Here is a 26,797-nt window from a genome sequence, read left to right on the forward strand (position 1 = left end):
ACAATATGCCCCTTACAGGTTAGAATATTAGAATATAGCAGCTTAATTTGTTTTCATTTGGATGGCTGTGATTTGTGACGTGTTTCAATAAATCCACTTTTATATTGAACAGTCTAGAATTTCATCTTTATAATTGGCAAAAGTTGTGATTTGTGAAAATGAGTTTGGAAGACAATAAATAGTGTAGAAATATTAAATGTATTTGCTTCCTCGCCCAATCGTAGCCGACACAAGATAAACAGAAATGATAATATTTAAATTAAATCCACTGAAGTCCTCCGATATTAATTTTCTTTCATTTTCTGTTGTGTACCGTACTTGCCTTTATTTTGAAAGGCGAATTTAATATCCGGATATGACGTGTCATGACGTCTCGCTCTCTGAGACACCGGAAGCAATCGTCCGTTTTGGTGACGCTGCATTAGACAGAACGACATGGACCGGTCAAGTGAGTGAACGGCTTCGTGAATTCGGACTATAACGTTGTTTTCGTGTGTCCTTCGGGCTGCGCACGCCGTGCACGTAATTCACAGACCGTCAGTTTCAAAAACAAGTCCGGAAAAAAAAAAACTACAGCTGCACACGACGTGCTGCCCGACGGCGACATGTAGCGTTAGCTAGCCCCGTAAGCTAGCGAGAATCGCAATGGACGATGAAGCTCGTCGCTTGAATGAATGAACGCGCAAATACAAATCGTCACAAGAGATAATTGTTTTTTCAAAATGCGTTTCCTCTCCCTCGTCCCTTAACGTGTCTGTCTGTCTGTCTGTCTGTCTGTCTGTCTGTCTGTCCCTTCCGCAGGGGCGTTCGGCTTCCTCCTCCTCAGCCTGGCTCTGGCTCTCGGAGCTCAGGCGCTCACACCAGCGCACCACCTGTCCCTGTCTGATGTGGCCCGCCTGCAGAACCTCCTGAGCCGACAGTTCACCGATCTGGAGTCGGCTTACTACTCTGTCGTCGGCCTGACCAAGCTTGGAGCAACCGTTCCCGATCACAGGGTAGAGATATTTCCGGTATTTCCGGTCTTTGTATCGTTTCCACTGGTAATAATGATTGTTTTTTATGTATAGGGAGTTTGCCAGTTCCTCAAATCCCAACTGGACCCCACAAGTATTGATTCTCTCTTCTTCGCCGCTGTGACCAGTCAGGCTATTTCAGGATGTGAGGTAAGAAACTGTTTCACGGTTTAAACCAGAGACAGAACGATGACGAGATAAAGTAATTACTTTTTAACTTGAACGTTGAACATTGACGCCTTCTCTCGCTTCGTAGATCCCCGTGTCCAACGAAACCCGGGACATTCTCCTGGCGGCGGTCAGCGAGGACTCCACCATGACGCAGATTCACCGTGCCGTGAGCGCGATCGGCGCTCTCGGGCTTCCGTTGGCTTCCCAGGAAGTCGTCGGCGCCTTGACTGGTCGCATCAACAAGGAAGACAATGTTGTGGCGTAAGTGTCAGTTGTTGGGGAGTGGATTAATAGTCTCGGGGGGGGGGGGGGGGGGCTCGCCGTGCTCATGATCAAGTCATTCAGTTGACGGAAAATCTACGTTCTCTTTGACCAGTATAACGTTAGCGCTCCAAACGGCCGCCCGCCTCTCCCAGCAGGCTGAGCTTGGAGGAATACTGGAGGAAATTGAGGTGAGCTCTTCATCCTCCACCGGGTGGTGCTGTGTTGCTGTGTTTTTTTGTTGGCTCTCAAGCAAAGACACGCTTGGGTTTGACTTCAGGATTTTGCCCCCCCCCTCAGGATCTGACGGCTCGTCTGGATGATCTCGGTGGCGTCTACCTCCAGTTTGAAGAGGGCCTCGAGGCGACGGCCATGTTTGTGACGGCTGCGTATTCCCTGTCGGATCACGTGGACATGGAGCCTCCTCTGAAGGAGGTACGATTTCTGTCTCTCACTCTGCACTCTTTCGTACATGTATTGTGTCTCTGAGAGTGATGGAAGATGCCCCCGCCCCCCCCCCCCTTAGGACCAGGTCATCCAGCTGGTAAACTCTATCTTCAGCAAGAAGTCGTGGGACTCTCTGGCCGAGGCCTTCAGCGTGGCGAGTGCTGCCGCCGCTCTCTCCAGCAACCGCTTCCACGTGCCGGTTATCGTCGGCGTCCAGGGCGCGGCCACGGTGTCCCACGGCCAGCCGTCCGTGCAGGTACCGGTACCGAAGCCGCACGCCGCTTTGGCCCCTTTCACAGAGACGCAGCTTCACTCTCTCTCTCTCTCTCTCTCTCTCTCTCTCTCTCTCTGATTCGCAGCTGCTCGTGACCGACGTCATGTCTCAACGCCTTCCCTCGGCCAGCGTGGCGCTCGAATCGGCGACCGCTTTGCCCTCCAAGAGCGTCGTCCTCAGCCGAGCGCCGTTCACCCTGAACGAGTACGTATGTCGGGACGGACGGTTGTTGCCCGATATAACTCCACCGGGCACGGAACACATTGTGAATGTCAATGTGAAACATTCTTATGTTTCGTTATTAAGAATCCAAAGTTTCACTTTTTGACTTCCTGTTTTTGTTCTTTTCAGCGGCGTCTATGAGCTGAACTTCATGACCGGCCGGCCGGCTAGCGGGTATTATCAGTTTAGCGTCGCAGTGACCGGAGACAGCCGGCTGGTTGGCAATCACGTCGAGGTGAGGTGGGGGGGTGTGGGGGTGGGGGGGGTGGGGTCGTTATGGGAGACATAACTGATGCAAATAAAAAATGTGTAACTGTGACGGCATCTCGTCGTAGTTTTTCCGTCTGATTCATTTTTTTTAGTGATTTGTGTCCTGCTGTTCCGTCCTTCCTTCCTTAAACTTCCGTCCGCCTTTTAGCTTAAAGTAAAGGTGTCCACTGAAGTCGCCGTCGCCAACATGGACCTGTCTGTCGTGGATAAGGACCAGAGCATTGGCACTAAAACCACCAGGTGAAGAGAAGCCCGTCTCCCGACGCCGCTCAGCGGGACGGCAGAATAAATACTTTCCTTTTTTAAATGTCCCAGGGTGGACTATCCGTCCAAAGCCAAGAGTTCCTTCACCGCAGACGGCCACCAGAACTTTGCCATGTCCTTCCAGCTGGTTGACGTCAACACCGGCGTGGAGCTCACCCCTCACCAGGCACGTAGCCGGGACGAGGCGCGCAGCGTTCACACGCGTGACCGGCCGGCGCCGTCTTTAAATTAACCGGCCGCTTGCTTGTGTCTCTGTCGCAGACGTTCGTCCGGCTGCACAGTCAGAAAACGGGGCAGGAGGTCGTGTTTGTCGCCGAACCGGATAGCAAGAATCTGTACAAGTTTGAGTTGGACACGGCGGAGCGGAAGTCGGAGTTCGACTCGACCTCCGGCACGTATTCCCTCGACCTCATCGTCGGGGACGCCACCTTGGAGAATCCCATCTTGTGGAATGTGGTGAGTGTCTGCTCGGGTGGAGACGATGGGATGCCCCCCCCCCTCAGCCAATGATGTTCTGTTGTGATTTGTTTTGTTTTTCAAAGGCTGATGTTGTCCTGAAATTTGTGGACGAGGAGGCCCCAGCTGCCATTCAACCCAAAACCCTTTATGTACCCAAACCAGAGATTCAGGTCATTCTCATTGATACCAGATGCATGATGGGGGAAATGAAACCGCCGCCTGCAGCAGTTTAATTTCCCCATCTTTTATCTGCAGCATTTATTCAGGGAACCAGAGAAGAAGCCCCCCACCGTGGTTTCCAACACCTTCACTGCGCTCGTCCTGTCCCCGCTGCTGCTGCTCCTCATCCTGGTAACCCGACACCTTCATCCATCCATTTTCTAGTGTGGCTGTAGGTCGAGGGCCGTGCTGGAGCCCGTCTCAGCCGGCTACGGGGGTGGAGAGGCAGGTTACAAGACAAGACGCCAGCTCGTCACTTTATCACGACAATTTATACACAGGAATAATTTAGCAGCGAATAACCGTATCTCAACGCGCCCGTACGACGAGACCCGCCTCCATTCGTAAACAAAGCTTTGGTAGATTTGCTCTCGGCACAATGTTCTGGTTTCTCTCTTCAGGACGGTGAACGAGGCTCCAGTTGCTGCATGAATGTGACTCGAGCTTTAATTTGAAATCACAAAAGCTGCGCTGTATTGTTTTCCTGGCCTTTGCGGCGCTGACTGAGGGTCGTTGTCGCGTGGAATCGCTGCATTGTGTTCCAAGTAGTAAACAATGACTCGGCTCCTTTTGTCCGCCGCTCTCACGGGGGATGACGTTCCCGTTTTGTGTTTTGTTCCTCCTCTTCTCTAGTGGCTGAAGCTCGGCGCCAACATCTCCAACTTCAGCTTCTCGCCCAGCTCCATTTTGTTCCACGTGGGTCACGCAGGTTAGTCACAGCGTTCGGGATTATAAATGGATCCGATTGGATTCTGCGTGCTGCCTGTTTTAAATTCATTATTTCAAATGCTGTCAATCAAAGATGATGAAAGACAGGCTGTGTTTGTGACGTTTCCTTTTAGCCATGCTGGGCCTGATGTACGTTTACTGGACCCACCTGAACATGTTCCAGACCCTGAAGTACTTGGCGATCGTCGGCGGCGTGACTTTCCTCGCCGGGAACCGCATGCTGGCTCAGAAAGCGGTGAAGAGGTACGTCTCCTGAGACCGCCTGGCCCAAACGGGTCACGGAGAGCCCTTCATCCACTCCGATGAGGAAGGCTCGAGTGCCGGCCTCGTCGGTTGTTCTCCTCCAACCTGAGCTCGAGTTCTCGTTCCACATCTGCGGGTCCTCGGCTGCTCCTCGTTGGGGAGGGGGGGGGGGGGGGGGGCTCTCTACCGGGAGTGTGCTTGGAGCAGGAGAGCAGCTCGGCGCTAAGATTGTGCAAGTGTGGATGATCCGGGTGGGCAATTTCATCACCATCAATATGTAGAGCCCTCAAAGGGCCAGAGCGGGCGATTTGTAGTCTAAGAAATCATCCCGAAATGGTCTACTTTACTTCCTGCTTCACGACGGCCGAGCAAGTTTCTTCCGATGACTTTTTTTTTTCTTTTTCTGCCCTCCTTTTCCTGCTCGTCTCTGTCCTCCTCGCTGCTGTTGTTTGTCTCCTTTTTTTTTTTTTTTTACTCCTATCTATACCTTCCTATCTCTTCTTCTGTTTTACTCCTTTTTTCCAGGATTGCCGCAGAACAAAGTAGTAGGTTGGCAAAGTATAGGAGCCTACGATAAAGCCCCCCCCCCCACTCCCTCCTCCCTCCCATTTGTAACAAACGAGTCGGCCGTGCCTCCGGCCCGAAGTAAGGGAATCCTCCGCGTCTCCGTCATGGCTGGCAGCGTTGCATGGCTGTGTGTCCCTCATTCTAGCTCACCGTGATCGTTGCTGACGCAGCCGTTCCGCCGCATTCATGCATTCTCCATTGCTGTTTAGCAAACGTGTTTCCTGTTTGGTTTGTTTGTTCCAAAAGACACATCCTGTTTGTCGTGAAGTGTGCGCATCAAAATGCATGATCAGTCACGATAAGCCACAAATATTTGTTTTTTTTACTCATCTTAATTTTTCTTTATCTTTAATTGTCCACAGAATTGAAAAAAATACGACCGGAACTAAGAAGATGACACCGAACGAGCCCATTTTCCTGCCTCCCCCCCCTCCCTCTTAAGGAATCATTCAAGAATGCATCAAATCAGACTGTAAATGTCATGGCAGTAAAAGAATCTGAACGTTTCTGTGTTGCCAAATGGAAGAAATCGAGACATCGCAGCGTCTCTGAGGACAGACGCTCCTCCGAGTGCCGTGACGCGACCGATCGTTGCACTTCATCTTCCTGTGAGATTTGTTTTCTGACGGTTCAGCCCGTCGGCATTTTCTAAGAACTGGAATTTAGTTTAGTTTTTTTTTTTGTGGTTTTCTGATGCACATTTGTGGTTTTGGTGTTTTGACGTTCCTCTCTGTTGCCCACTGCTAATTTCCCCTCGTGACAGAGCCCGACGCGTTTCAGCTCTGCGTCAGGTGCAGCCGTTTTGGTGCATCATCTGCAGAAGCGGCCGCCTTCTATGTGGCACAGATTCCCCCCCCCCCTAAAATGTGTTTTTACAGAACTAAACGTGGGCAATTTGAGGATGTGATGCTTTTTTGTAATGGAGGAGAGGAAATAAAGAATCTGAGGTGAATCTCTTTCTTGTCTTTCTTTAGTGAAAAGTGATTTATTTTCCTCGTTTGATGACATTTTATGCTTTTGAGAGAACTGAAATGGTCAACATCGAGTTCTCGTCTGATTTAATGAAAGAAAGAAAAAAGTCTGAGTTAAAGCCTCAGCTTCATTTAAGAGGCTTTTCTGCTCTATGGAAATGTAATTTTGTCCCCATTTGTCTTACTTTCCTCAGTATTTGAAGACGGTTGGATTTTTCTAATGTGTTTAACTCCAGATGAATATAAACTAAAGATTTTATATATATATATATATAATTTAATGAATGTAAAAGTGTTCTAAACCGATAGAAAGGCAGAATGACTCCTGTCAGAGTTGAATGGAAACTCATTGGGTTTAATTGTCTGGACTCATCTGTCATTGATTTCATTTTCTGAACGCACCGCGCCTCCCTGATTGTTCCCCCCACAGTAACGACTCTGGCTGCAGATGATTTTCTTAAGAGATTTATTGGGAATACAAAAATGACAACGTGGTTTTAATCTGTACAAGAGCGGATTGGAGGAAATGTGATCAAACGATTGGCGGCGATTACAGCTTCTCTCCTCTGTTTCAACTCGGCTGTCTGTGAAGAGGAGAGAATGATGTCAGTGAAAGATGACGTCATTGAATGACTCAATCAGAGCTTTGATCTCACCTGGGCGTCGTCACATTCCCACGCAGTAACCTGTGCTTCCGATCACTCCGGATAGACGTCAGATCTTCTTTATGGGTCCTTTCGTAGGCATCTGACCGCCGCTTGACGTAGCTTTCGCTCTCACCTCTGTGGCGCAGGAAGAATTCAAGAAGTCACTGCGTGTGGTTGACCTAAAAGCACTTCCGCCTCCTGCGTGCCTACCGTTTGCCCATGATAGTCTGAAGGAACTTCCTGGCAGAGATGCGGCCCAGGACTTTCCTGTAATTGTTCGTAAAGATGGCATCAGCGTGTCGCTCCGTGCTAAAATCAGAAAGCGGACCGTTTACATCCGTTTAGTTATTGCATTGTTAGAAATCACAGTGCAATAAAGCAACGAGAACAGCAAGTCAGGTGTCAATTTATCTGCTGACTTTGAGAGCTCACCTCCACAGAAGCACATTTTTCATTCTGGATTTACAGATAGGATCCGTTCTGTCTCACCCAGATATTGAGATCCCCTTTGATCTTAAATTCCCTCTTAGCGTTCCTTTGAAAAGCTTGCCACAGCGAGACAGAAGCACCTAGAAGCAACCCAAGTCACCTCAACTGACCCGGGTGAAGGCTAATAATGTCAGAGGCCGATATCTCTCTCTATCTCAACCTAAAGTGACTCTTTCAGACCATCTTTTCTGTCCGTGGTCACCAACTGACCGTAACGCTGCCAGCTCGCTGGGAGGGCTGGGATCTTCCTCCAGCTGCTCCCCAGGACTCTTTATGGATGTCATCAGGATGGACGTATCCCTCTGACCAAACCTGTGAAATACACCCCCATCGTTAAACTACGTGAACATAGAACATCACACCCAAAGATCTCCCCAGATATATCACACTGATATACATCTTATATAATCTTCCTGTACAAATACCCCGGCTCTTGTGCGGTGATGGATTCTGCTGGAGGATGTTGTAATTAAATCATTGTGTTAACCTAACAGGGAGACATCTTGACCCCGCTTAGCATAACAATCACGGAGGGCACAGTTGACAGGTTGAGAACATCGTGCACTGTGGCCATTCTTTCAGCGTAGACGCAGAGATTAAATCATTGCCTAAAGTACATGTCATGTCATCTGTCTTGTTTCACATCTTTGTGAATGTAAAGATAATATTGCTAACTTTGAAGCATTCATATCACTCTCATGTCTGTTTTTGGTACGGAGAATGTTTTAGAATATTTTGTGACAGTCCTCAACTCCCTTCCCGGTGTCTCACCCGAGCAGCTGAGTAAACCAGCCAGAAAGGATTTAAAGAAATCTGAAAATTCTCCACCGATCAGTGACATCTAGAGATCAGCAATGTACATTGGGACTTACCTAATGGATGGGTAGAGTGGGAATCCTGATAAAGACACGACCAGGCAACAAAACAGAAGCAGGGAAGATTTCTCCATCCTCACAGCTTTTCCTGGAGAAGAATGGACGTCTAGAATAAACGACAAGAGGAGAAACTATGTGAGAAAAATGACAAAACAACATTTTCCCTGAATCAGACTCGCCACTCTGCACCAGGCGGTACGAAGCGGTATTTACTTGCCATTTAAACAGGTAGACGATAAGTTACCTACATATTTCTGTGTGACTGTAGATCCTCTTATTTGGAGATCGCCGCTCTCATCTCTCACCGCCAGGTAAAGGACTGGACTGAAGAAGTCCTCAAACAGTTTGTCATCCCTCCATCCAATGTCACTTCACACTGAATCTTTTGAACCTGTAGCTCGCAGTCCCTCCCTCATCTCGCTCTCTCCCTCTCTCTCTCTCAGGAGATCTGATCTGCATACTCTCTTTTGCTTTAAATTTTTTCTTTCTCCTCAAATTCAAGTTTAGTTCATTGGTGTGATAATTAGACAAGAGAGGCAAACCCACAGCAGATTTATGGAACATCACTGCATAGTAGAATATACTAATATACTATGCTGGGGGAAAAAAAATTATGATAAAAAAAAAAAAAGCCATATCTCACAATGTTAAAGCATAAAAATAAATATTGGATATGCTCCCATAAATGGACATAAATAAAAAAGTCCTGGTAAAATAAATAAATAAATGATTGCATCATTATTTTATTATGAAAGCACTTTACAAACTGTCCTATTAAATAGAGTGCAGAACTATTGCTTGTCACTATTTAAAGCTCAAACATTTAAACTGAATGTAACCGGAAGGGATGTAATTAGGCAGGCAGGTGTGGGAGGGAGCACCTGTGGCCCATTTGCCACTGATTGGGGGGGGGGGGGGGGGGGGGGGGGGGGGGGGGGGGGGGGCGTATATAGGTGCTTCCCTTCCCCCGCCCCCTGGTTCCTGTCTTTGTGTTTTCCCCGTCGAAGGCAGGTTGGCCGTAGACTGTCACTGCCTTGTCTCTCCTTTTCTTTTGTTTGTAGAGTGTTTTTAAGGGAGTTTTTAGGGTGTTTAATAAATGTTTGAATTGTTGAATGCCGTGCTGGTCGTCACTGTGAGCGGGCCTGTGGTTGGGGAAACCTGCTAAAACGAGCTGGGGACCAAAGGAACAAAAAAATAGATCATTAGGTTGCAAGTCCTAGAGTGGCGTTGTTGGCAACGATCGTCTAGCCCCATATGCGCAACGCCACATTTACATTATTTCTCGTTGATTGTCACTTACAAGGCTACGAAGTACGAACTGCGTTGATTTGATTATCTATGTTGTGGACAAACATTGCAGCAGTTCTTGATACAACTTATTTAACTGCAGCGTGCATCGTGCATGTTGCGACTAGAATCGTTTCAATAAGAACTAAAAGCAGCTTCATATTTTAACCCGACCGCACCCAGCGCTTTTCCTACCCATCCTAGTACCTCCACCGTAACGTGGAAGTGTGAGGAACATCTTATTTTTGAACTTAAGAGTGTTTCTAGACGGACCATTAAGTTGGGCGTACTTATGGGGACGTTTTTGTCAAATGGACTGCTTAGATATAAGATAATTATCTGTTCTGTACTTCCCTGTTCGTCGTGCACCTAATAAATTCGGTCTAGATGTCAAATGCGAGCTTTTCTTTATAATAGTTTTGCTTGCGATACATTAACTGTTATGAGGGTATTTAATTGGCTTTCAGAGCTATTTTAATCACCTTAGTAACATTAGTGTGTGTCACTGCTAACGCATTGTTCCGGGTTCTTTGGAATGGAGTGATACTCCTCTTGACATTAAAACATCTCTGGCTCCACATGACACGAGCGGCTGAATGACATTCACTTAACGTAGCTAGCGTCGCTATGTAGTTATTGTACACAACCAGAAACAAGGGGCAGCTTGTTAGCTACCTGGCGCTAAAATGAGCTAAAGTATAAAAGACTAAAGGTAGTGGTTTCTAGAAACACAGCGCTAAATATGGCTAATTGCTACAAATCGTATGCGCTTGGGGCTAACGCACTAAACACGGGGTACGTCAGGGCTATAAAACCCTTGTTTACCAGCCCACGGATACCCACTAAGTGCGTCCGCTCCAGATGTTGCTCAAATGTGACTAATACTAATGTGATTTCAAGAGATAGGAGGACTTTAGACAAGTTCAAGACGCGGATTTCCTCTGGTCCACATTTTGTGGATTTCGTGAAAGGAGTTGCAGCTAATAAAACTCCTGTTGAAGAAGACTTTGACGAACACACTTCCCTTTACGAGGATTTTGAAATGGCCGATTCAAGGAAAGGTAAGTTTACTGTGAAAAAAAACACCCTTCAACTTAATTTGGATTGTTTTGAGACAGATGCTGAACTTTTCTGATTTTTTTTTTACAGTGTATTTTGAAACCTATGGATGTCAGATGAACGTGAACGACACGGAGATCGCCTGGGCTGTGCTGCAGAAGAAGGGATACCGACGCACGGTCGACGTAGAGGAGGTAACCGAGCTCTGTCGGGTTACGACGTGACGCGACCCGTGACTTAGAGATTCTCTGTGCTTCCAGGCGGATGTCGTCCTCCTGGTGACGTGCTCCATAAGGTGAGCTCGAGCGCCAGACTAAAGGCGCCGTCGCGTGCGGAGAACCGAATCCACTCTAACCGAGAGGCTTCGACTCTTCACAGAGAAAAAGCGGAACAAAAGATCTGGAATCGGCTGCAGCAGCTCACTGCCATGAAGAAGCGGCGGTTGAAATCCCCCACGCCGATGAAAATTGGGATTTTGGGTAAGCGGGTTCGCTGTTCTGCACGCCGTTTAAAAGCCTCGGGTGATGCAGAGACCACAGATCAAGCGGCCGCGTTTTCCCAGGGTGCATGGCGGAGAGGCTGAAGACGGAGCTTCTGGAGCGAGAGAAGCTGCTGGACGTTGTCGCCGGTCCGGACGCCTACCGGGACCTCCCCCGCCTCTTGGCTGTGGCGGGCGGCGGCCGACAGGCGAGCAACGTGCTGCTGTCATTGGAGGAGACCTACGCTGACGTCATGCCCGTCCACCGTGCGCCTCGGGGGTGCAGTGCGTTTGTGTAAGTTGCACGCCGTCCCGTATGTCTGCGGCACCGCCGCGCCCTGATAGCCGCACGCCTTTGTGTCCGCGTTCCGGCTCGGCAGGTCCATCATGCGAGGCTGTGACAACATGTGCAGTTACTGCATCGTGCCGTTCACCCGAGGGAGGGAGAGGAGTCGACCCGCCGGCTCCGTCCTCGAGGAGGTCCGGATGCTCTCTGACCAGGCAAGGGACGACTTTAACCGTGGCGTCGGGTCGCAAGGCGCTACCTGACGCTCTGTGTGTGTGTGTGTGTGTGTGTGTGTGTGTGCGGGTCGTGTTTCATTCAGGGGGTGAAGGAGGTCACATTGCTGGGCCAGAACGTGAACAGCTACAGAGACGCGTCAGAGGAACGGTTCTGTGGCGCCCAGCCGACCCAGCTCAGCCGGGGCTTTCAGACCATCTACAAAACCAAGCGGGGGGGGCTGCGCTTCCCCGACCTTTTGGACCGAGTGTCGCGCATCGATCCCGACATGAGGATCAGATTCACGTCCCCTCATCCCAAAGACTTCCCCGACGAGGTGCGTGGTCTCGCCTGCCTGGACCGATGAGGCTTATCTTCTCGTTTTGTTTCTTGTTCAGGTTTTGCATCTGATTGCGGAGCGGAAGAATATTTGTCAGCAGATTCACCTTCCGGCCCAGAGCGGGAGCAGCGAGGTCCTAAAAGCGATGCGGCGCGGGTAAAGAGGCCGCCGGCTTTTATCCAAACGAAATCATGAAATCAACGTGGCTGAGCGGCTCTTAAAATTCTTCCACAGCTACACGAGAGAGGCGTACCTCGATCTTGTGAAGAACATCAAGAAAATTATTCCAGGTAGGGGAAAAGAAGAAGCTGTGTTCCAATGTGTAGAGTCTGCTCTGTTTTAAAGTGTGTGTGTGTGTGTGTGTGTGTGTGTGTGTGTGTGTCAGAGGTGAGTCTCAGCAGTGACTTCATCTCAGGCTTCTGCGGTGAAACGGAAGACGACCACCAGCAGACGCTGTCCCTCATCAGAGAGGTGCGCTACAACGTGGGCTTCCTGTTTGCCTACAGTGTGAGAAAGGTGACGCCCCGTTGCGTTTGGGAAGTGGCTTTACGCCTCGAACCGATCTCAGTCTGGTCCAATCGCTCTCTCCCCCGGTCAGAAAACCCAGGCCTTCCATCGGCTCCAGGATGACGTGCCGGCGGAGGTGAAGCGGCGCCGGCTGGAGGAGTGCATGGGCGTGTTCAGAGAAGAAGCTGCGGGGGTGAACGCTTCGCTCATCGGCAGCACGCAGCTGGTGCTGGTGGAAGGGGTGAGCGCACGCATGCTCGACCCGTCACATCGTGGAGGGTCCAGAAGAGATTCTGGATCGCTTTGAAAGTTTCATTAACAATACAGTAAAGGGAGTTTAACATGTTTTCCCTCTATCTCAGTTCATTAGTGACCAATATTTATGGCTTTTGACACAATCATTTAGGGTGGGGGGGCCTCTATCTCACCAACAACACATTTTAGCCGGTGGAGGGCTCTGCGCTCTGTGAGTGCTTTTCTAACTAAATCTTCATTCCTGCTGTTGCTCGGTTGCAGGATAGTAAAAGATCTGCTGAAGACCTGTGTGGGAGAACTGACGGCAACACGAAAGTGATTTTCCCCAAAGAAGACGAGTCCAACACTGCGCCGGTGAAGGGTGGAGACTACGTCCTGGTGAAGGTCGGTTCCTACTGATCTCTGAGATTTTTTGAGTGATATTTTGCGCCATTATCATATATTTCCACTGTTTCTTTTAATATGATTGTTTGGATGCGTCTCTTTATTCATCCTGGAATAATAATAATAATAAAAAAAACATCCACGGTCTTCAGACGCCGACTCACCTTTTCACGAAACAATGTAAATTCCACGCCGCGCTGACGGACTGTGAACGCCACATAAACCAAAACAACACGAGGACATCGAGTTAAAGGCTCTAACTGGAACTCCAGAGTTTTTTTTTTTAATTCACTCGCTCTTTCTTTGACGCTTTGAACCAGATTTTGTCGGCCACCTCTCAGAGCCTGCGAGGCCGAGCCCTCGGTCACAGCTCCGTCGGAGGAGCCCCGAAGCGGGGCGAGACTCTGCCGAGGCACCGACTTCACCAACAGCAGATGCGAGTGTGATGAACGATGAGAGAGATGTCTCCCACTGGGAGGGGCTTTCGTGTGGAGAGTCCACACTGGACTGAAAGGTGCTATTTATTCCCTCTGATGTGTAAATTACAGCGTTTGTTCAACCCAAACTTCTGTGACGGCTTCGCTTTTTTTTAACTTCTGCAGTAAATTCAAGTCAAAAACATTTACGAATTTTCCAAGGGATCATCTTTAGAAGGTTATTATTATTATTCTCGGACCAAGATCAGCGTGGCGACAATGCTAGAAGATTTTACATCCGGACAAATCAGTTGGAGAGAAGGGTGATTTAAGAAGATGTCTGACTTGGAGACAGTCATTCTAGTTTTAGTGAAGAGTCGCCCTTTGCTTCGCCGTTCCGTGCAGAAATGAATCACGGAAGGCCGTTCAACCCGTGAACTGAACATCCGTCCCGATCAGCGTGTAGTCCTGCAAAACAAATCCAGCGTCAGCGGTAAATGACAGCCTCAAAATAATTAATCGATCAATCAACCCGGGCGCTGACCTTCAGGACCAGAAGGTGCGTGTTCACAAGCTTCATCTTTCCAAGTGCAGGAAGTGGATATCCCTTCTCAAGTTGAACTACGAAGAGGAGGAGGAGGAGGATTTATGTTCAGCTTTGATTACGGTTCAGCCATTAAATCCAGCTCGGATACACAAAGATAAAGTCAACTGTGATCCAGCTGGACAATAGAAATTGAAAACGAGAGTCTAGCTAAATGCAAAGAGGTTATATAATCCGATGTAGAGAAACGAAGAATCAGATATTGATCCCGTAGTGTAACGCCATAGTAAAATTACTTCATACTGGTTCCCAATAAGATTCATATTATGAATATGTGTAACAGATTTTAAGCATAAATCTGTAGATTCATCTCAACAAGCGACTTTTCCACTTTTTTTCCCCCCACATTTGATTTATTGTCAGAATATATTGATTAAAGTCACTTTAAATAAAAACTCGTCCCCACTTTCCTCTAAAGGAATTGTTTTCCATGTGAAATACTAAACGGATCTGCAGAGCTTTGACTAAAACTGAAAATGATTAAAAACTCGTCAGAGGAGAGGACTTTTTCCTTTTTTTTACCCCGCTGGCAGATCGACATCGCTTCAGATTGGAGGTCACCAGTTCAGCGGAGCCCGTGGGCCTTTGGTGACGTAGCACCCAGTGAAATCTGAATGTGAGAGAACTCACCGTTGAGTTTCGGTATCGCCACCACTTTGAGGACCATTTGGAGGACGTTGTCCAGGGGTCTGACCTGCAGGTTGGGGGTTAGTGGCAAGTCAGTCAGGAGGACGGGATGGAGCGGAGCGCGGCTCGTGTCAGAAAGCACCTCTCACCTGAAAGTCTCCCACGTAGCTCGTCCCCAGGGTCAGATTCATTCTGCGCAAATGACACAAAATTAGAGCGTTTATGCGAGGAACCTTTTGCGACCCCATTTTTCCGCTCTGACTTCATTTCTTGATGTCTCACTTGTCTAGGGCGACGCTTCCAGCCAGCCTCGTGTCCCTGACAAACGCGTTGGCGCTGACGCTTGTCTCCTGGAAAGGCAGAAAGGTGAAAAGGGCATTTTCTAAAAACGATGCAAATGGATTTTGCGTACTGTCATCTGGGTTACCCACCAGGTTTAAGATAAAGAGAGGGGTGAGCGTGGCGTTGGGTTGGATGGCGTAGGCCGTCACCGTGCCGGAGGCCTGAACTGTGGCGTTGTTGGGTAGGAAAGTGATGATGGGATTTTTCACCGTCTTCACCAGCAGTTTCATCATCAGACCCGGAAAACTCTTGGCAAGCTAAAATAAATAAATAAGCACACACACACACCAAAATACAGCTGACAGACCTCCAGTGAGGAAGACACTTCTCGCTGGAATGAGCCGTCACCTGCGGGATGAAGGCTCCAAACGTTCTGGTGTTCAGTCGGATGGGAGAGCGCTGCGGGATCTACCGTCACACAACCGGAAAGGTCGGATGTCAGGGCGATGTCATTCCCGAGAGAGTCGGAAGGGGACAAAGCTCACCATGTCGTCGGTGATGCTCAGGCTGATGACTCCGGCCTTGTTGTAGACGAAGGCTCCCGAGTTGGCCGTGAAGGAGGAGACGCCGATGTATATCATGTTGTCGACCTGGAGCGGCAGGATAAAGGCTCCAACGGGGAACGGGGGCTCCTCGTGCTGTCCGATGTTGTAGAATTCCCCCTAAATGACAAAAGAAACCCCGAGTGAGGCATCGGTTGTATGAAATATAGAAGGTAATCACACAATTCCTCACCTTCAAGCTCAAATCTATGTAGGATTTCGACACTTTGGGCGAAGACACCATGGAGTATTCGATCTCTGCGTATTGGTCCACCTTGGCTACAACTGGAAGAGAAAGACGGCGTCACAGATGTCCGGCGTCGACAGTATTTCATGTAAAGAATAAGTTTTAGTTTTTACCATTGAGAGTTTTCAAATGAGGGTTCAAGTCAGAAATGGCATCAGCCACCAGGGGGCAGATCTGCAACGATATGGAAAATCTAATCGAGGGGAGGAAAAGTCATGAATTTTGATTTGTCCATCGCGGCATCACATGGGTCCGATTTAGGTTCGCATGTGAAACCGGGCCAAGTCAGAATTGAATAGATCAGATTCCGCGATGAGTTGATTAAAAAAAAACTAGAAAAGGGATCTGAGAGCACAGACCTCCTCCAAGCAGCTCATTCCCCTCCTAATTCGATTTAGACCACATGGTGATCTGGATCAGCACCAAAAGCTTCTAATTTGTTCTTGGTATCTTTATACACCAACCATGAAAAGAAAAAGTGACTCAGCGCTGGTGTTTATTTTTAATAAATCCATAAATTGGTTTTAATGTTCTATGTTTTTTTCCTGACCTCATTCTGGATCAGATCCAGGAGACATTTTTCATGATAGTTCATATCGGACCCCTTCATGATTGATTTCTGGTGAGTGAATTGAATGCATATTTTACAAGATACGATTGCTTTCTGTTTTTAAAAGTAAATGTGAAAATCTGTTTTTTTTCCAATCCAGACGAGTATCCGGATTGCTCTCAAAATTGTATGTAATCTAAATTAGACCAAGATTCATCCAGCAGTTTTTCCTGCTAACAGTAAAACAAACCATAAACTCCTCGGCGGAGGTAACGCTCACCTTCTCTTTATTTCGGGGGGACCGAGACACTAAAGAACTTCCAGCAGGCTGCTTGGCTCTCACCTGTTTCTGTATCTGATTTCTCAAAGCCTTATCGATGAACTTTCGGAAGAGGTTGTAAAGCCAGCTGAAAAACAAACCAAAATAAAAGCAGTTGTCATTAGAAAATAAGACAACCTAGCAGACGTGATGGGGGCGCAAGGGGTGAGCTTCACCTGGCTCCGCCATGAAACTTGATTTTCGCGCTGCCAACAGTGGCACCACATTCGACGCTGCTGACCTCGGGTCGGCCCGTGTTGTCGCTCGTGATGGCGATGCTCGCCGTCACGGCGAGTTCGTTCACGTTCAGTTCAAAAGAGCCGCTGTCCTTTCTGAGAAGAGGACGAAGTTAGCGGCGGGAACACCACGTGGGTCTGACGCGCTGTTCCCACTCACATTATCCGGAGGTACTTGACCCTCCAGTCTCCAATAAGGCTGATAAAGGCGTTGCGGATGGACAGTCTAATCCCAATCCCCGGCTCCAGATCAACCGCAGACGTCGGCAATCCCACGTTCAGTATTTTCATGCTGGGGAGAAAGAACGTGCTTGCTGGTGCGGATAAACTCATGGAAGTTATGACTCTTCTGCTTTCTGCTTACTTTGTGAGACTGTACCGGACCTTCCCGATGGGAGAGACGCTCTCCTGCCCGGAAATATCCGGGATTTGAATGGCTTTGAGTCTTTGCTGGATTGAAGCCATCCCCAGCTGTCTGCCTTTAAGAAATAAAATAAAATACGAAACCGAAAGAAAATTCAATGATGAAAGTCTGGAATGATTCTTTTCAACCAGAAGAGGAAACGGGCCTCGCAGTTCTTACCATATTCTAGACCTTTTTCCGTGAGTCTGACCTTTACCCCGGGATCGGTGCTGAGGGCCGGAGGAATCAGAACCAGCCAAAAGAACCACTGCAGCAACATCTTGACTGCCGGGAGATAGAAACTCATTGCCATGTTTTTTTTAGCATGACACCATAACCCCGCCCCCCCCCCCCCCCCCCAGGTATACCCGCAGTCCATCCCGACAGGTGGATTTAAAGTTTCTCCAAATGAAGCACATCCTTCCAACCAAACATTCCAAAGGCAAATCCACCTTTGTTTTCGAACATTTCCCAACATCAAGGCTTTATGCATTGGTTTGGTAAACACTATGAAGTTTAAGAACAAATTGAAATAAAACTCAAGATTATATTTGAGCCCGTGCGGTGAATATCGACACGCTCTTACCCGAAGCAGGACCTGACAGCTTTAAAACCGTCTCTGTGACCAGCGACAAAGGAATGAGGACAGAAAGAGAAAGAGGAAGAGGGAAGCATGTGGTCGCTAATTCACTTAACCAGTTCAGCAAACGTTCACCAGCAGACTTTCGGGAATGAAGAAGCAACAATAGCAGAAGACTTCACTTCAAAATCCACCGACTGGTTTTGTGCCGTCTGTACATAAAAACCAGGATAGTTGTGAAAAGTTATTGTTTTTGTGTGTCTGTGTCTGACAAGTTTTATTTTCTGTTTCACTATTTGAATTTTATGACGAGTCATTAAATCATCCTCTTCCTCCTGTCATTTCCTCCTCTAAAGGGTGTGACGTCATAACAAGTCTGTCCATGGCATGTTCCTATTTAGCAACACCGTAATTCCCGCCCGTATTTAGTTCATAAATCTATTTTTCAAGAAGGACCTGGACAAAAAACAGCAGCGCAGAAACTGATTTATCAATAAATGGACTGATCAATAAAAAAAATAACAAAATTCCATGGTAGAAATAAATAATATAAGTAAAAGTACAGTGAGAATTAATAAAGAGCAAGTTCCAAAAACGATTCCAGTGCAATTATTAAAGTAGTCACAATCTACTCTAGTGATGTGATTGGAAGCGTCTCCTGCTCCTGTGACGTCACGCAGGCTGGATCTGCGGGGTTTCAACAGATACTAATAGTGCACCACCGCCCCCAAGAGGTCGAAGGCAATAGTGCAGCAATAGGTCGTGTTCGTGAACAAAACTCAATAATATCGCATGTTTTTCCTGTGTGTGTATACATATGTATATATATTTAATCATGTGCTTATGCTAAAATATATTACTTCTGTATTTAATTAACAATGCTTTAGAATAATCTAGTATATGAACTAAAAGAAATGTTGCATCTGAAGCACACAGACTAAAGAGGCGATAAGGGAGCACTGAATAGAGATATAGTCCTGTATAATATACAGCAGAGCTGAGATTGCAGGTAGAACACATACTATTAAGTTCATCATTTGTCAAACATTGAAAAATATATATTTTAAAATGCATCTTGCTTTCCAGAAATCAATATATTATAATTCATTGCGCCATTTGTGGCGGGACAGATTTGCAAATATTTCCAGGTATTTATAAAAGGGAATATTGACAATCACACTCTCTTTTTTTGCAACCTATATTGCATGGGCAGCAGTCGGTGTGAATGCACTCGCAGTCAAATAATTGGAAGACTCAGGTGGCCTTGGCACCCTGTGGGCAACGCCATTCCTTTGTCTTTATGCTTGGAGGAGCGTTGAGGTTGAGGTATTTCACCAGGAAAAACCCAACAGTCTGTCTGTGTTCATTCATTTATCCACACAGCAAAATCTAAAATCTGCAGGCTTCTCTTAAACGGAGGGAAGCGTCCAACCAGTCATGTTTGACTGCTGTCGGGACCCCCGTCTCTGCCAAGGGCCCCAGAAGCACCTTTCATTTAAACTAAACCAGATCCAAATTCTAACTAGAAGCTTAACCTCAGAACAAAATCTGCCAAGTGTTTAATAAAAGGATCATTTGATGTCATGGAAATGTAATAATATAAATATATCCACTCAAAATCTTAGCTGCTTCCTTGGCTTGTGCCCCCCCCCCCCCCCCCCCCCTCGGTTTCATGCATCTTGTAGAACCTCCTAGCTGTCCAAGCTATGACGTGTAAAAAGATCTGCCGTTCGGCCAATCCTCTGACAGCATTTCATTAAATTCATTTTAATGGGTGTCAGAGAGCTCAACAGTAGAATGCCCCCCAGTGTGCAGTTTCCAGTCCTCCTTTGGTAACCCTTTAATTATTTACTCCAAATGGCAATGAGAATTAATTTAAACTGCATCATGAAATCATGCAGTGGGGGGATCAGCAGATTGCACACAGCATGCTCATGATTAGGTCGTTTATATCTGAATACCAGAGCAATTTTAACATGAATGAACTACGTCTGCTCGCTGCTCGGTGTGGAAACTGGATCGATGTGTCAATTTTCACATTTTCCTCTCCTGTTTGCGTGAAAGACTTCTCATCTGATTATGGATTTTCTTTTCTCTCTCTGCTCCAGCCTCAATTATTGAAGGAGCCAGGTGAGGCTGGGTTATCCTGCTGTAATGAGGCCACGATTTTCCAGCCATGGCAGCACCACTGGGAGGCTGTGGACGTCTCCACAGTCCAACATGCACCTGTCAGTGCTACTATTGCTACAACCCTGGTTTAGCATGTTGCTGAGCAGCTGAAGTGGACAGGAAAGCCATTAATTTGACAAGAACCGGGTCATAAACGGAAGTATTGAACAGTCTGACCCAAATTAAAGTCACAAGATCACAGATATTATATTTCACTCAGAGGGAGGCATAACTAAATGCATCACATTTTATGGCAACCAAGTCAACAGCCGTGAAGACAATTTCCATTTCACACAAAAACATAAATTTTCAACCGCATTGTGGTTCTGGGTGAAAAATCAGAGGGTTTGACTAAATGATCCATCCTCTGGGAACCCCGACAATCCTGCCGTGTTTCACTCGATCTAGGAAACATGGAGAAATCTCTGAATGAAAACTTTAACTTGGTGGCAAAAATTCCCTACAATTCCCCCCCCAAATAAATAAATAAATAGGTAAATCAATTGCAATCATAATATTATGGACAACAACAACAACAACAACAACAACAACAGTAATACCACTAATACTAGGATAGGCAGAAGGAGTAAAAGTGGAATAAAACCTCAAGGCATGGATGATTAAAATGACATAAAACTAATGTACAAAGTGGACTAAACAATGTAAGACCTAAATGAATTATTCATATGAATATTGTTCTGTCTTTATGCACTGTACAGCGCTCGTACTCCACGCAGGTCAGCACACATTTGAATTGTAACACACAGATACGCACCATTATAAAGACGAGTCTCCACGCAGAGAAATGCTTCTAATTTACAAGGTCTAGATTATGACACGGCAGGAAGTTTCCATCTTTGATGAGCTGGACTATTCTTACTAATTGCCGCCACAAGCAGCAGCAAGGACAGCAAATAGTGGAATCTGAAAGGTTTATCACCAGAAGCATAAAACAGCCTCAGCCTCGTGTTGACACGCTTCCTCCCACAAAGGTTGTAAAGTGATCGACGCATTAGTCAACCGAGAAGTGCTGCGAATATCAATCAGGCAGCTCAGCGAGAAACGGATACATAAAGAACAAGAGACTGGTTGGAGGCGGATTGATACAAAAAAAAAAATTGTTTGGAATAATCATGCCTTGCAGGGAAACGACCAATTTCTCAATTCGATAGTTGACCTTGTTGAGTTTTAGAGCTACTGCTACTGTTTGACTGTACTTGTACCAAAAATCTATGAATGGACTGAGATGATCTCTTTTATAGTGTTAGTACAGCTGCAGCGATAACATTCTAAATGCTAATTGCTCTTGCTTAGAAAAGCAAACTGAATGTTTGCGGGGGGGGGGGGTTGCTGTCAGATATTGTGTTCGCTGGATCTCCGCGTTGACCTGAGCCCTGTCGGTGCAGCAAAGATGAGCGAGCCATGGATCAATGGTTCAGTGTTGTTGGACATAGAAGGAGCAATGTGCCCCCCCGAGAGAAGGGCTGTCTGTGCCCCGGTGCCATGCAGCTGTGAGACCTGGGCATCCATCCATGCCCTTCACTCCAAACACCGTTGTAGGCCTCTCTCTATGGCCAAAACACGGCGAGCTGTCAAACTGTTTCCAGAAAGGACTGCATGGAAATGCGTTGTTGCACACTTCATATACGCTTCCTAGGGATCATTTTGTTTTAAAGTTTTATTTAAAAGTGTGCTCCTGAGATGCGTCCTTCATTGGTCATGTGGGCCTCAGGCTGGAGACAAAGGACACGTTGAAGAAGAAAAAGAGGAGTCATCCTCCCGAAATCAACAGGAAACCAATGCGCAAGCATCTCTTTGTTGTTTACGTAAAGATGGCGCATTCCAAATGACCGGTGGCTGCTCTTGAATATTAATCCGAATAGAAGTTACAAAATGATCTCCGTCTGCCAAAGAAATGTCCTGAATGATGTTGTTTTTTTTGTTATCGGTGAAACACAGAAGATGTGCAGTGTTTTCCTTTCTTTTAGTCAGTCCGTAGGAAAATAAAGTCATTTGTTTTATTGTGACGCCATCGATCATTTTCTCAAAGTGTGGTTGTCACTTTCTCTATATAGTTGCGTATGTGCGACCCCTAGAATCATAAAAGCATCCAACAAATACCCGTAGATAAATGAAAACAATGTGCTGACTGTGGTCCCAGTAATGCATTTCCTTTTTTACTAGAGTTGTATTTTATCCACAGCACCTTAACGATCTGCGGAACAAATGAATGGGAGGAAACAGGCGTGACCCGGCCGACAGGGAAAAGGGATCGAGCAGCGATCCTCTGAGAAACACCGTAAATCACTCGGATGGGCCCGTTTTATCACGTCACGCCAGACTTTGTCAGGCAGGGAGGAACATTGCACCGGATGTGACTGTTTTATATGAAGCAGATGGACTAAGTGAAAAATGCTGCAATTAGAATAATTTAAAAAATGTGGATATTTTTCAAGGTGCTGCGCAGAACACAATCTCTCAGATGAGTAAGTGAATAGGTAAAATATGTTCATCAATATTTTGGTTGATTATTGACACAATCATGTAGGGTGGGGATCTCTACCTCACCACCGACTTTCATCCAGATCGGATCCAGAATGGGGTCAGTAAAATATATTTAATTTTAACATTGAAAACCCCATTTACAAAAAAGTTAACAATACACTTTTACTTTTCATGGTTGGTGTATAAAGATACCAAGAACAATTTTAGAACCTTTTGGTGATGATCCAGATCACCATGTGGATGATGTAAATCTAATTAGGAAGGGAATGAGCTGCTTGGCGGAGGTCTGCGCTCTCTGAGTGCTTTTCCAGTTTATAATATTACTGGTGATTTTAGCGGAACATCTTTCCGGTTTTTCATATTTAGAGACGGGCCGTGCAGATATTCTTTCATTCCTTTGATTTACAACCCGGACCTGAAAGCAGATGCTAGCACGATTCTGAAAGCCTTGCTTGGAGATTCTTCCTTTACACTGAATCCATTAGCTTCTAATGTGTGGAAGCGCAAGCCTCAACCCTTCTGGAGATGACGTGTAAATAGAATTTGTGGGGATTGTTTTTCTATATATTTTGCCACAGCCAAAGAAATCCCGCTCCCTTGGAAACACAAACGTACAGCCAGTTTGTTATTTATTTCGGGAAGACAGACGCATGGCATGAAATATTTGTTACTTCACCAGGTGGGCAGAGTTTGACTTTGGCCTTTAGGCTCCGACGCCCACAGGTGGATGACGGGGTGGTGGTTGGGCTGAATATTCAGATGGCAATTTTCCCCCACAGCAGCAACGGTGCTGAGGGAGCGATGGAGAAACATTGGAGCTGAAGTCATCCACAGTGTCTGATGGCGGTGGAGGAGAAGCCTCCTGCTGTGGGTCTATTGTAGCGGTGCAGCCGAAGTTGACTGATAATGACTGGTCCTCCCAGCATGCATTCTACCCCCCACCTAAATAAACTGCTTCACTTTGTCAGGGAGCGTAAAGAGAGGACTGGGTGAATCCAGATTCCAGATTGACGCTGTTACGGAATGATTGGGGGGGGGGGGGGGGGGGGGAGAAGAGCTGTGGATCATGTAGGGACCATCGGGCCTGCTGGCTATACTGTATCGGCCACTGTGTGTGTGTGTGTGGGGGGGGGGGGGGCAGCTTCAGATGGCCAGGGGAGAGGTCAGCTGAGTAACTGAATACTTTAGGACTTGATGCTGTCTGCCACACATCGTCCGAAAGAACCTTTTTTGTTTTGTTGGCATTTGACTCCACGCATTTATTTCACGTCCGTGCGTTTGTGACTATCCTGCTCGGCCTGCTGCTCATCATCACCTTAAACCTCCAGCTCTTCGTTTGTGCCGTTCTGAAGAGCAACTGGACCTGCTTCCTGCTTACAGATGGCAGAGATGCATCTCTGAGTCTCCGGTCCAGACATTCTGCCCCCCCCCCTCCCTCTATTTTTGTGGAATAGCCTTTCGCAGGTGGCCTGTTCTATAGGCAGCGTACGTTTAGTACTTCCATCTTCGTTGAGCTTGCATAATAGGGTGCATTGTGCTCACAGATCTGTTAGCTTTAACAAATAACCAGAGTAAAGATAAACACTTACAACACACATAGCATTTGAATTTTAACTTGCGCCGCATGTGATATTGAAAGGCAAATATCGCAGCTTTTGAATAGAATGTAATTCCAAAGTCCAATTTCAAGTGCTGGGGAGACGCCCAACCTTTGCTATTTACTTTGCCAATCCCTCGTTTAACTTCCAGGTTGCAGGAGTGGAGAAATGCAGCGATGCAGATGCTTCCACACAAAGCAAGAGAGCTCACTGGGTGCTTTAATTATAGGGTCAATTCACAGTCGAGTGTTTCCTCTCCCGGCCTCATGGAAACAGAGTCAGATTAGATGCTGCGGCTCCAGCCGTCATGATGCTGACATAGCAGGACGCAGGATGAGTAATATAGCAACACATCCTTATACCAAAACAATGGAATACGTGGTCTGCCTAAGCAGCAGCTGTGTCGTTGAGAGCTAGACGTGAAAGGGAACGCTTGCAAGCGCTCGCTCAGGTGCTGTTAACGCAGCAGTATCTGTGGCTGCACACAGCAGATGCTTTATAGTGATAAGGGAGGGAGTGACTTTCAGCTCGCTCTCGTCAAACATCTTCTTTTTTTTGTATGTTGTAGTGCATTTATGGAGTGTGATGGGAATTGGAAAAATTCCCAACTGGGAAAGATTTATGTGAACATGCAGCTCCTGATAATTTGATGGACCATCAAATGGTAAATGCAACAACGTGGTGCATAAAAGTTCACAAATATTTCATACAAATGTTTTGCTCGCATGTAATATTCATTAAGGTTGTTACTTTTTAAATTGGACCACTAGGAAAAGTCCTGCATGACCACTGTATTAATTTCCATTGCTAAACCGATCATACCAAAATAAAAGTCTTGTTAAAGCCTGAACCACGGATCCATCTCTTATGTTGTCTAACTTCAACGGCATCAGTGAGTAAGTTAATATCCACATGCTTCTCCCTTCTGCCCCAGTGTCCCTCCTCTCGTCTGGGTGCGCTGCTCATCTGTAATGAATCCATTTCTCATGCTGTTTGTCTTTGTTGACTCAAGTCCCCGACGCGTTCCTGAATGCAGCTGCTGCGGAAACAACACGGACTCACGTCACCTTGTCGGCATGTTTGTGTTTGATCGTTTAGATTTGACTTCGTACCTGTTGATATTATTCTAAGCAGGGGACATCAGCGCTGTTCAGCTTTACGCATTCCGCGCGAACGCACGGCCCTGACTGTACGCGCACGTCTCCCCCCCTCCCTCTTGCATCTGACAGTGCCCCTCCCTCTTCCTCTTCCTCTTTTTCCTCCTCCTCCTCCTCCTCCACTCATTAGGCTTTTCACCGGCAGAACGCGGACACACTCCCTGTCCCTTCAACCTGGGAATTAATACGCAGCGGCGGCAGGAGCAGGATTGACTTCCCCTTGGTTCACACCATCCATGGTCCCCCCCCAGACCCCCCACCCCCGGAAATCTCTCTGACAGAAGGGTATGTTGAATACTCCCATTCTCCCACACCGGTTTGCTCATTTGGTTGGAAGCTCGCGTTTCTTTTCTGTAACGATTTGCTGAATGCGGCTTTAAACGCTTCTGCCCCCCCCCCCCCCCCCCCCCCCCTGCAACCCCCCCGTGTATTTCTACGTGTAATTCGTCAGCGATTGCGGTGCTGTGTTCGATTCTTTGTGCTTTTACTCGCTGCAGTGAAAATGCTTAAAGCTACAGCTGTTACGAAGACCACCGCGTCATTACGCGCGCGGACGGTGTTCCGGATGAATGTTAAATGCTGATGAAGCAGAACGAAGTTGAAGCGACGTTTTGCTTCCACTGACAGCTGGATATGACATCCAACCTGCAGACACGGAACCAGGCGGTTCGACGTCCTCCTTCTCCCGCTGCGCCCCCCCCCCCCTTCCTGCGTCTCCTCCTCCTCTCCTGGCCGGACACTTTACGCATGACGTGCTTTCTGACCGCGGCTCCGCTGTAGGATTTATTTTATTTTATTTTATCTTTTCATGTCCTGCAAAGTTGCGCCTGATCTCTGAGGTAAGCTGCTGCGCGACTGTTTCAGTTTTGCGCCTCAGGCTGTCACGGCAAAGTGGATCTGCAGTTGGTTCGTTCAACGCGCTCTCCAACACACACCCATCCCGAATTATGCAACTGTCACAGTGGCACACGCGCACACACACGCAACCTTGTTAACGCCGAGCAGAAACGAATTTGGAGGCAATTCTTTTGTCCCCCTTTGTTGCTAATAATACTAATAATAATACATCAATGGAATGCACAACGTACTGTAGCGTAAACTGCAGGTTCCGGCTGCTGGAGGCTTCTAGTTAGCGGTGAAGCAGCTCCATGCCTGCTTTAACCTGCATGCTCAGGCAGGTCCCTGCAGAAATAAACTCACCTTTGTCCCCACGAATGTCACCGGTTTCGTAGAATTACATAAGAAGAAGAACTTTAGATGTCTTTGCTTTGAATCTATTTCTGCACTTGATGTCTGCATGTGTTGAATGAGTCATTTCTATTCAGGATATATTTGAGTCTGTTTGTCTTCCATCAATTCGTCTCAGCGGGGGATTTCTGCTGTGATTACCCTCGCCGAAGAGGAAGCGAGGGTATTGCAATTGGGTGCGTTTGTCTGTTTGTTTGTATGTCTGTTTGTCTGTCCGAGCGCATAACTCAAAAACTAGTAACCCAATCGACCTGAAATTTTTACACAAGCAAGTGTCTGTGGCTCGGTCCTCCCCGAGAATGGCGTCGATCCGGATCTGGATCC

At 47.1% G+C, this 26,797-nt stretch overlaps 4 protein-coding genes across 4 annotated transcripts; 2 read left to right on the forward strand and 2 right to left on the reverse strand.

The window, feature by feature from the left end:
* The first annotated feature begins 416 nt into the window (after window positions 1-416).
* Window positions 417-6,085, forward strand: rpn2 (ribophorin II). The gene is made up of 17 exons (XM_068741929.1): window positions 417-448; window positions 802-995; window positions 1,068-1,163; window positions 1,270-1,445; window positions 1,561-1,636; window positions 1,746-1,880; window positions 1,972-2,148; window positions 2,252-2,370; window positions 2,518-2,623; window positions 2,807-2,898; window positions 2,974-3,088; window positions 3,184-3,378; window positions 3,465-3,551; window positions 3,637-3,732; window positions 4,234-4,309; window positions 4,443-4,572; window positions 5,098-6,085. Exons 1-17 carry the CDS (start codon window positions 436-438, stop codon window positions 5,147-5,149), a joined length of 1,935 nt encoding a protein of 644 aa, XP_068598030.1. The 5' UTR covers window positions 417-435; the 3' UTR covers window positions 5,150-6,085.
* A 495-nt stretch (window positions 6,086-6,580) lies between these two features.
* ghrh (growth hormone releasing hormone) lies at window positions 6,581-8,475 on the reverse strand. Its single transcript, XM_068741932.1, has 6 exons — window positions 8,370-8,475; window positions 8,119-8,227; window positions 7,457-7,558; window positions 6,968-7,066; window positions 6,767-6,892; window positions 6,581-6,694 (listed from the first exon to the last, which is right to left on the reverse strand). Exons 2-6 carry the CDS (start codon window positions 8,193-8,195, stop codon window positions 6,682-6,684), a joined length of 417 nt encoding a protein of 138 aa, XP_068598033.1. The 5' UTR covers window positions 8,196-8,227; window positions 8,370-8,475; the 3' UTR covers window positions 6,581-6,681.
* A 1,571-nt stretch (window positions 8,476-10,046) lies between these two features.
* On the forward strand, window positions 10,047-13,742 carry cdk5rap1 (CDK5 regulatory subunit associated protein 1). The gene is made up of 13 exons (XM_068741930.1): window positions 10,047-10,469; window positions 10,558-10,661; window positions 10,728-10,762; window positions 10,846-10,946; window positions 11,030-11,240; window positions 11,326-11,446; window positions 11,551-11,781; window positions 11,843-11,940; window positions 12,019-12,074; window positions 12,170-12,300; window positions 12,383-12,532; window positions 12,808-12,930; window positions 13,251-13,742. The coding sequence occupies exons 1-13, from the start codon at window positions 10,151-10,153 to the stop codon at window positions 13,374-13,376; spliced, it is 1,806 nt and encodes a 601-aa protein (XP_068598031.1). The 5' UTR covers window positions 10,047-10,150; the 3' UTR covers window positions 13,377-13,742.
* Window positions 13,694-17,496, reverse strand: LOC137897937 (bactericidal permeability-increasing protein-like). Its single transcript, XM_068741931.1, has 15 exons — window positions 17,397-17,496; window positions 17,178-17,292; window positions 16,974-17,105; window positions 16,754-16,909; window positions 16,602-16,665; window positions 15,822-15,882; window positions 15,655-15,746; window positions 15,405-15,581; window positions 15,268-15,327; window positions 15,009-15,176; window positions 14,860-14,927; window positions 14,727-14,769; window positions 14,581-14,644; window positions 13,891-13,967; window positions 13,694-13,814 (listed from the first exon to the last, which is right to left on the reverse strand). Exons 1-15 carry the CDS (start codon window positions 17,494-17,496, stop codon window positions 13,773-13,775), a joined length of 1,419 nt encoding a protein of 472 aa, XP_068598032.1. The 3' UTR covers window positions 13,694-13,772.
* Between the last annotated feature and the right edge of the window lie 9,301 nt (window positions 17,497-26,797).

This window comes from Brachionichthys hirsutus, chromosome 8 (genome assembly GCF_040956055.1).
Source record: "Brachionichthys hirsutus isolate HB-005 chromosome 8, CSIRO-AGI_Bhir_v1, whole genome shotgun sequence".
Classification (NCBI taxonomy): Eukaryota; Metazoa; Chordata; class Actinopteri; order Lophiiformes; family Brachionichthyidae; genus Brachionichthys; species Brachionichthys hirsutus.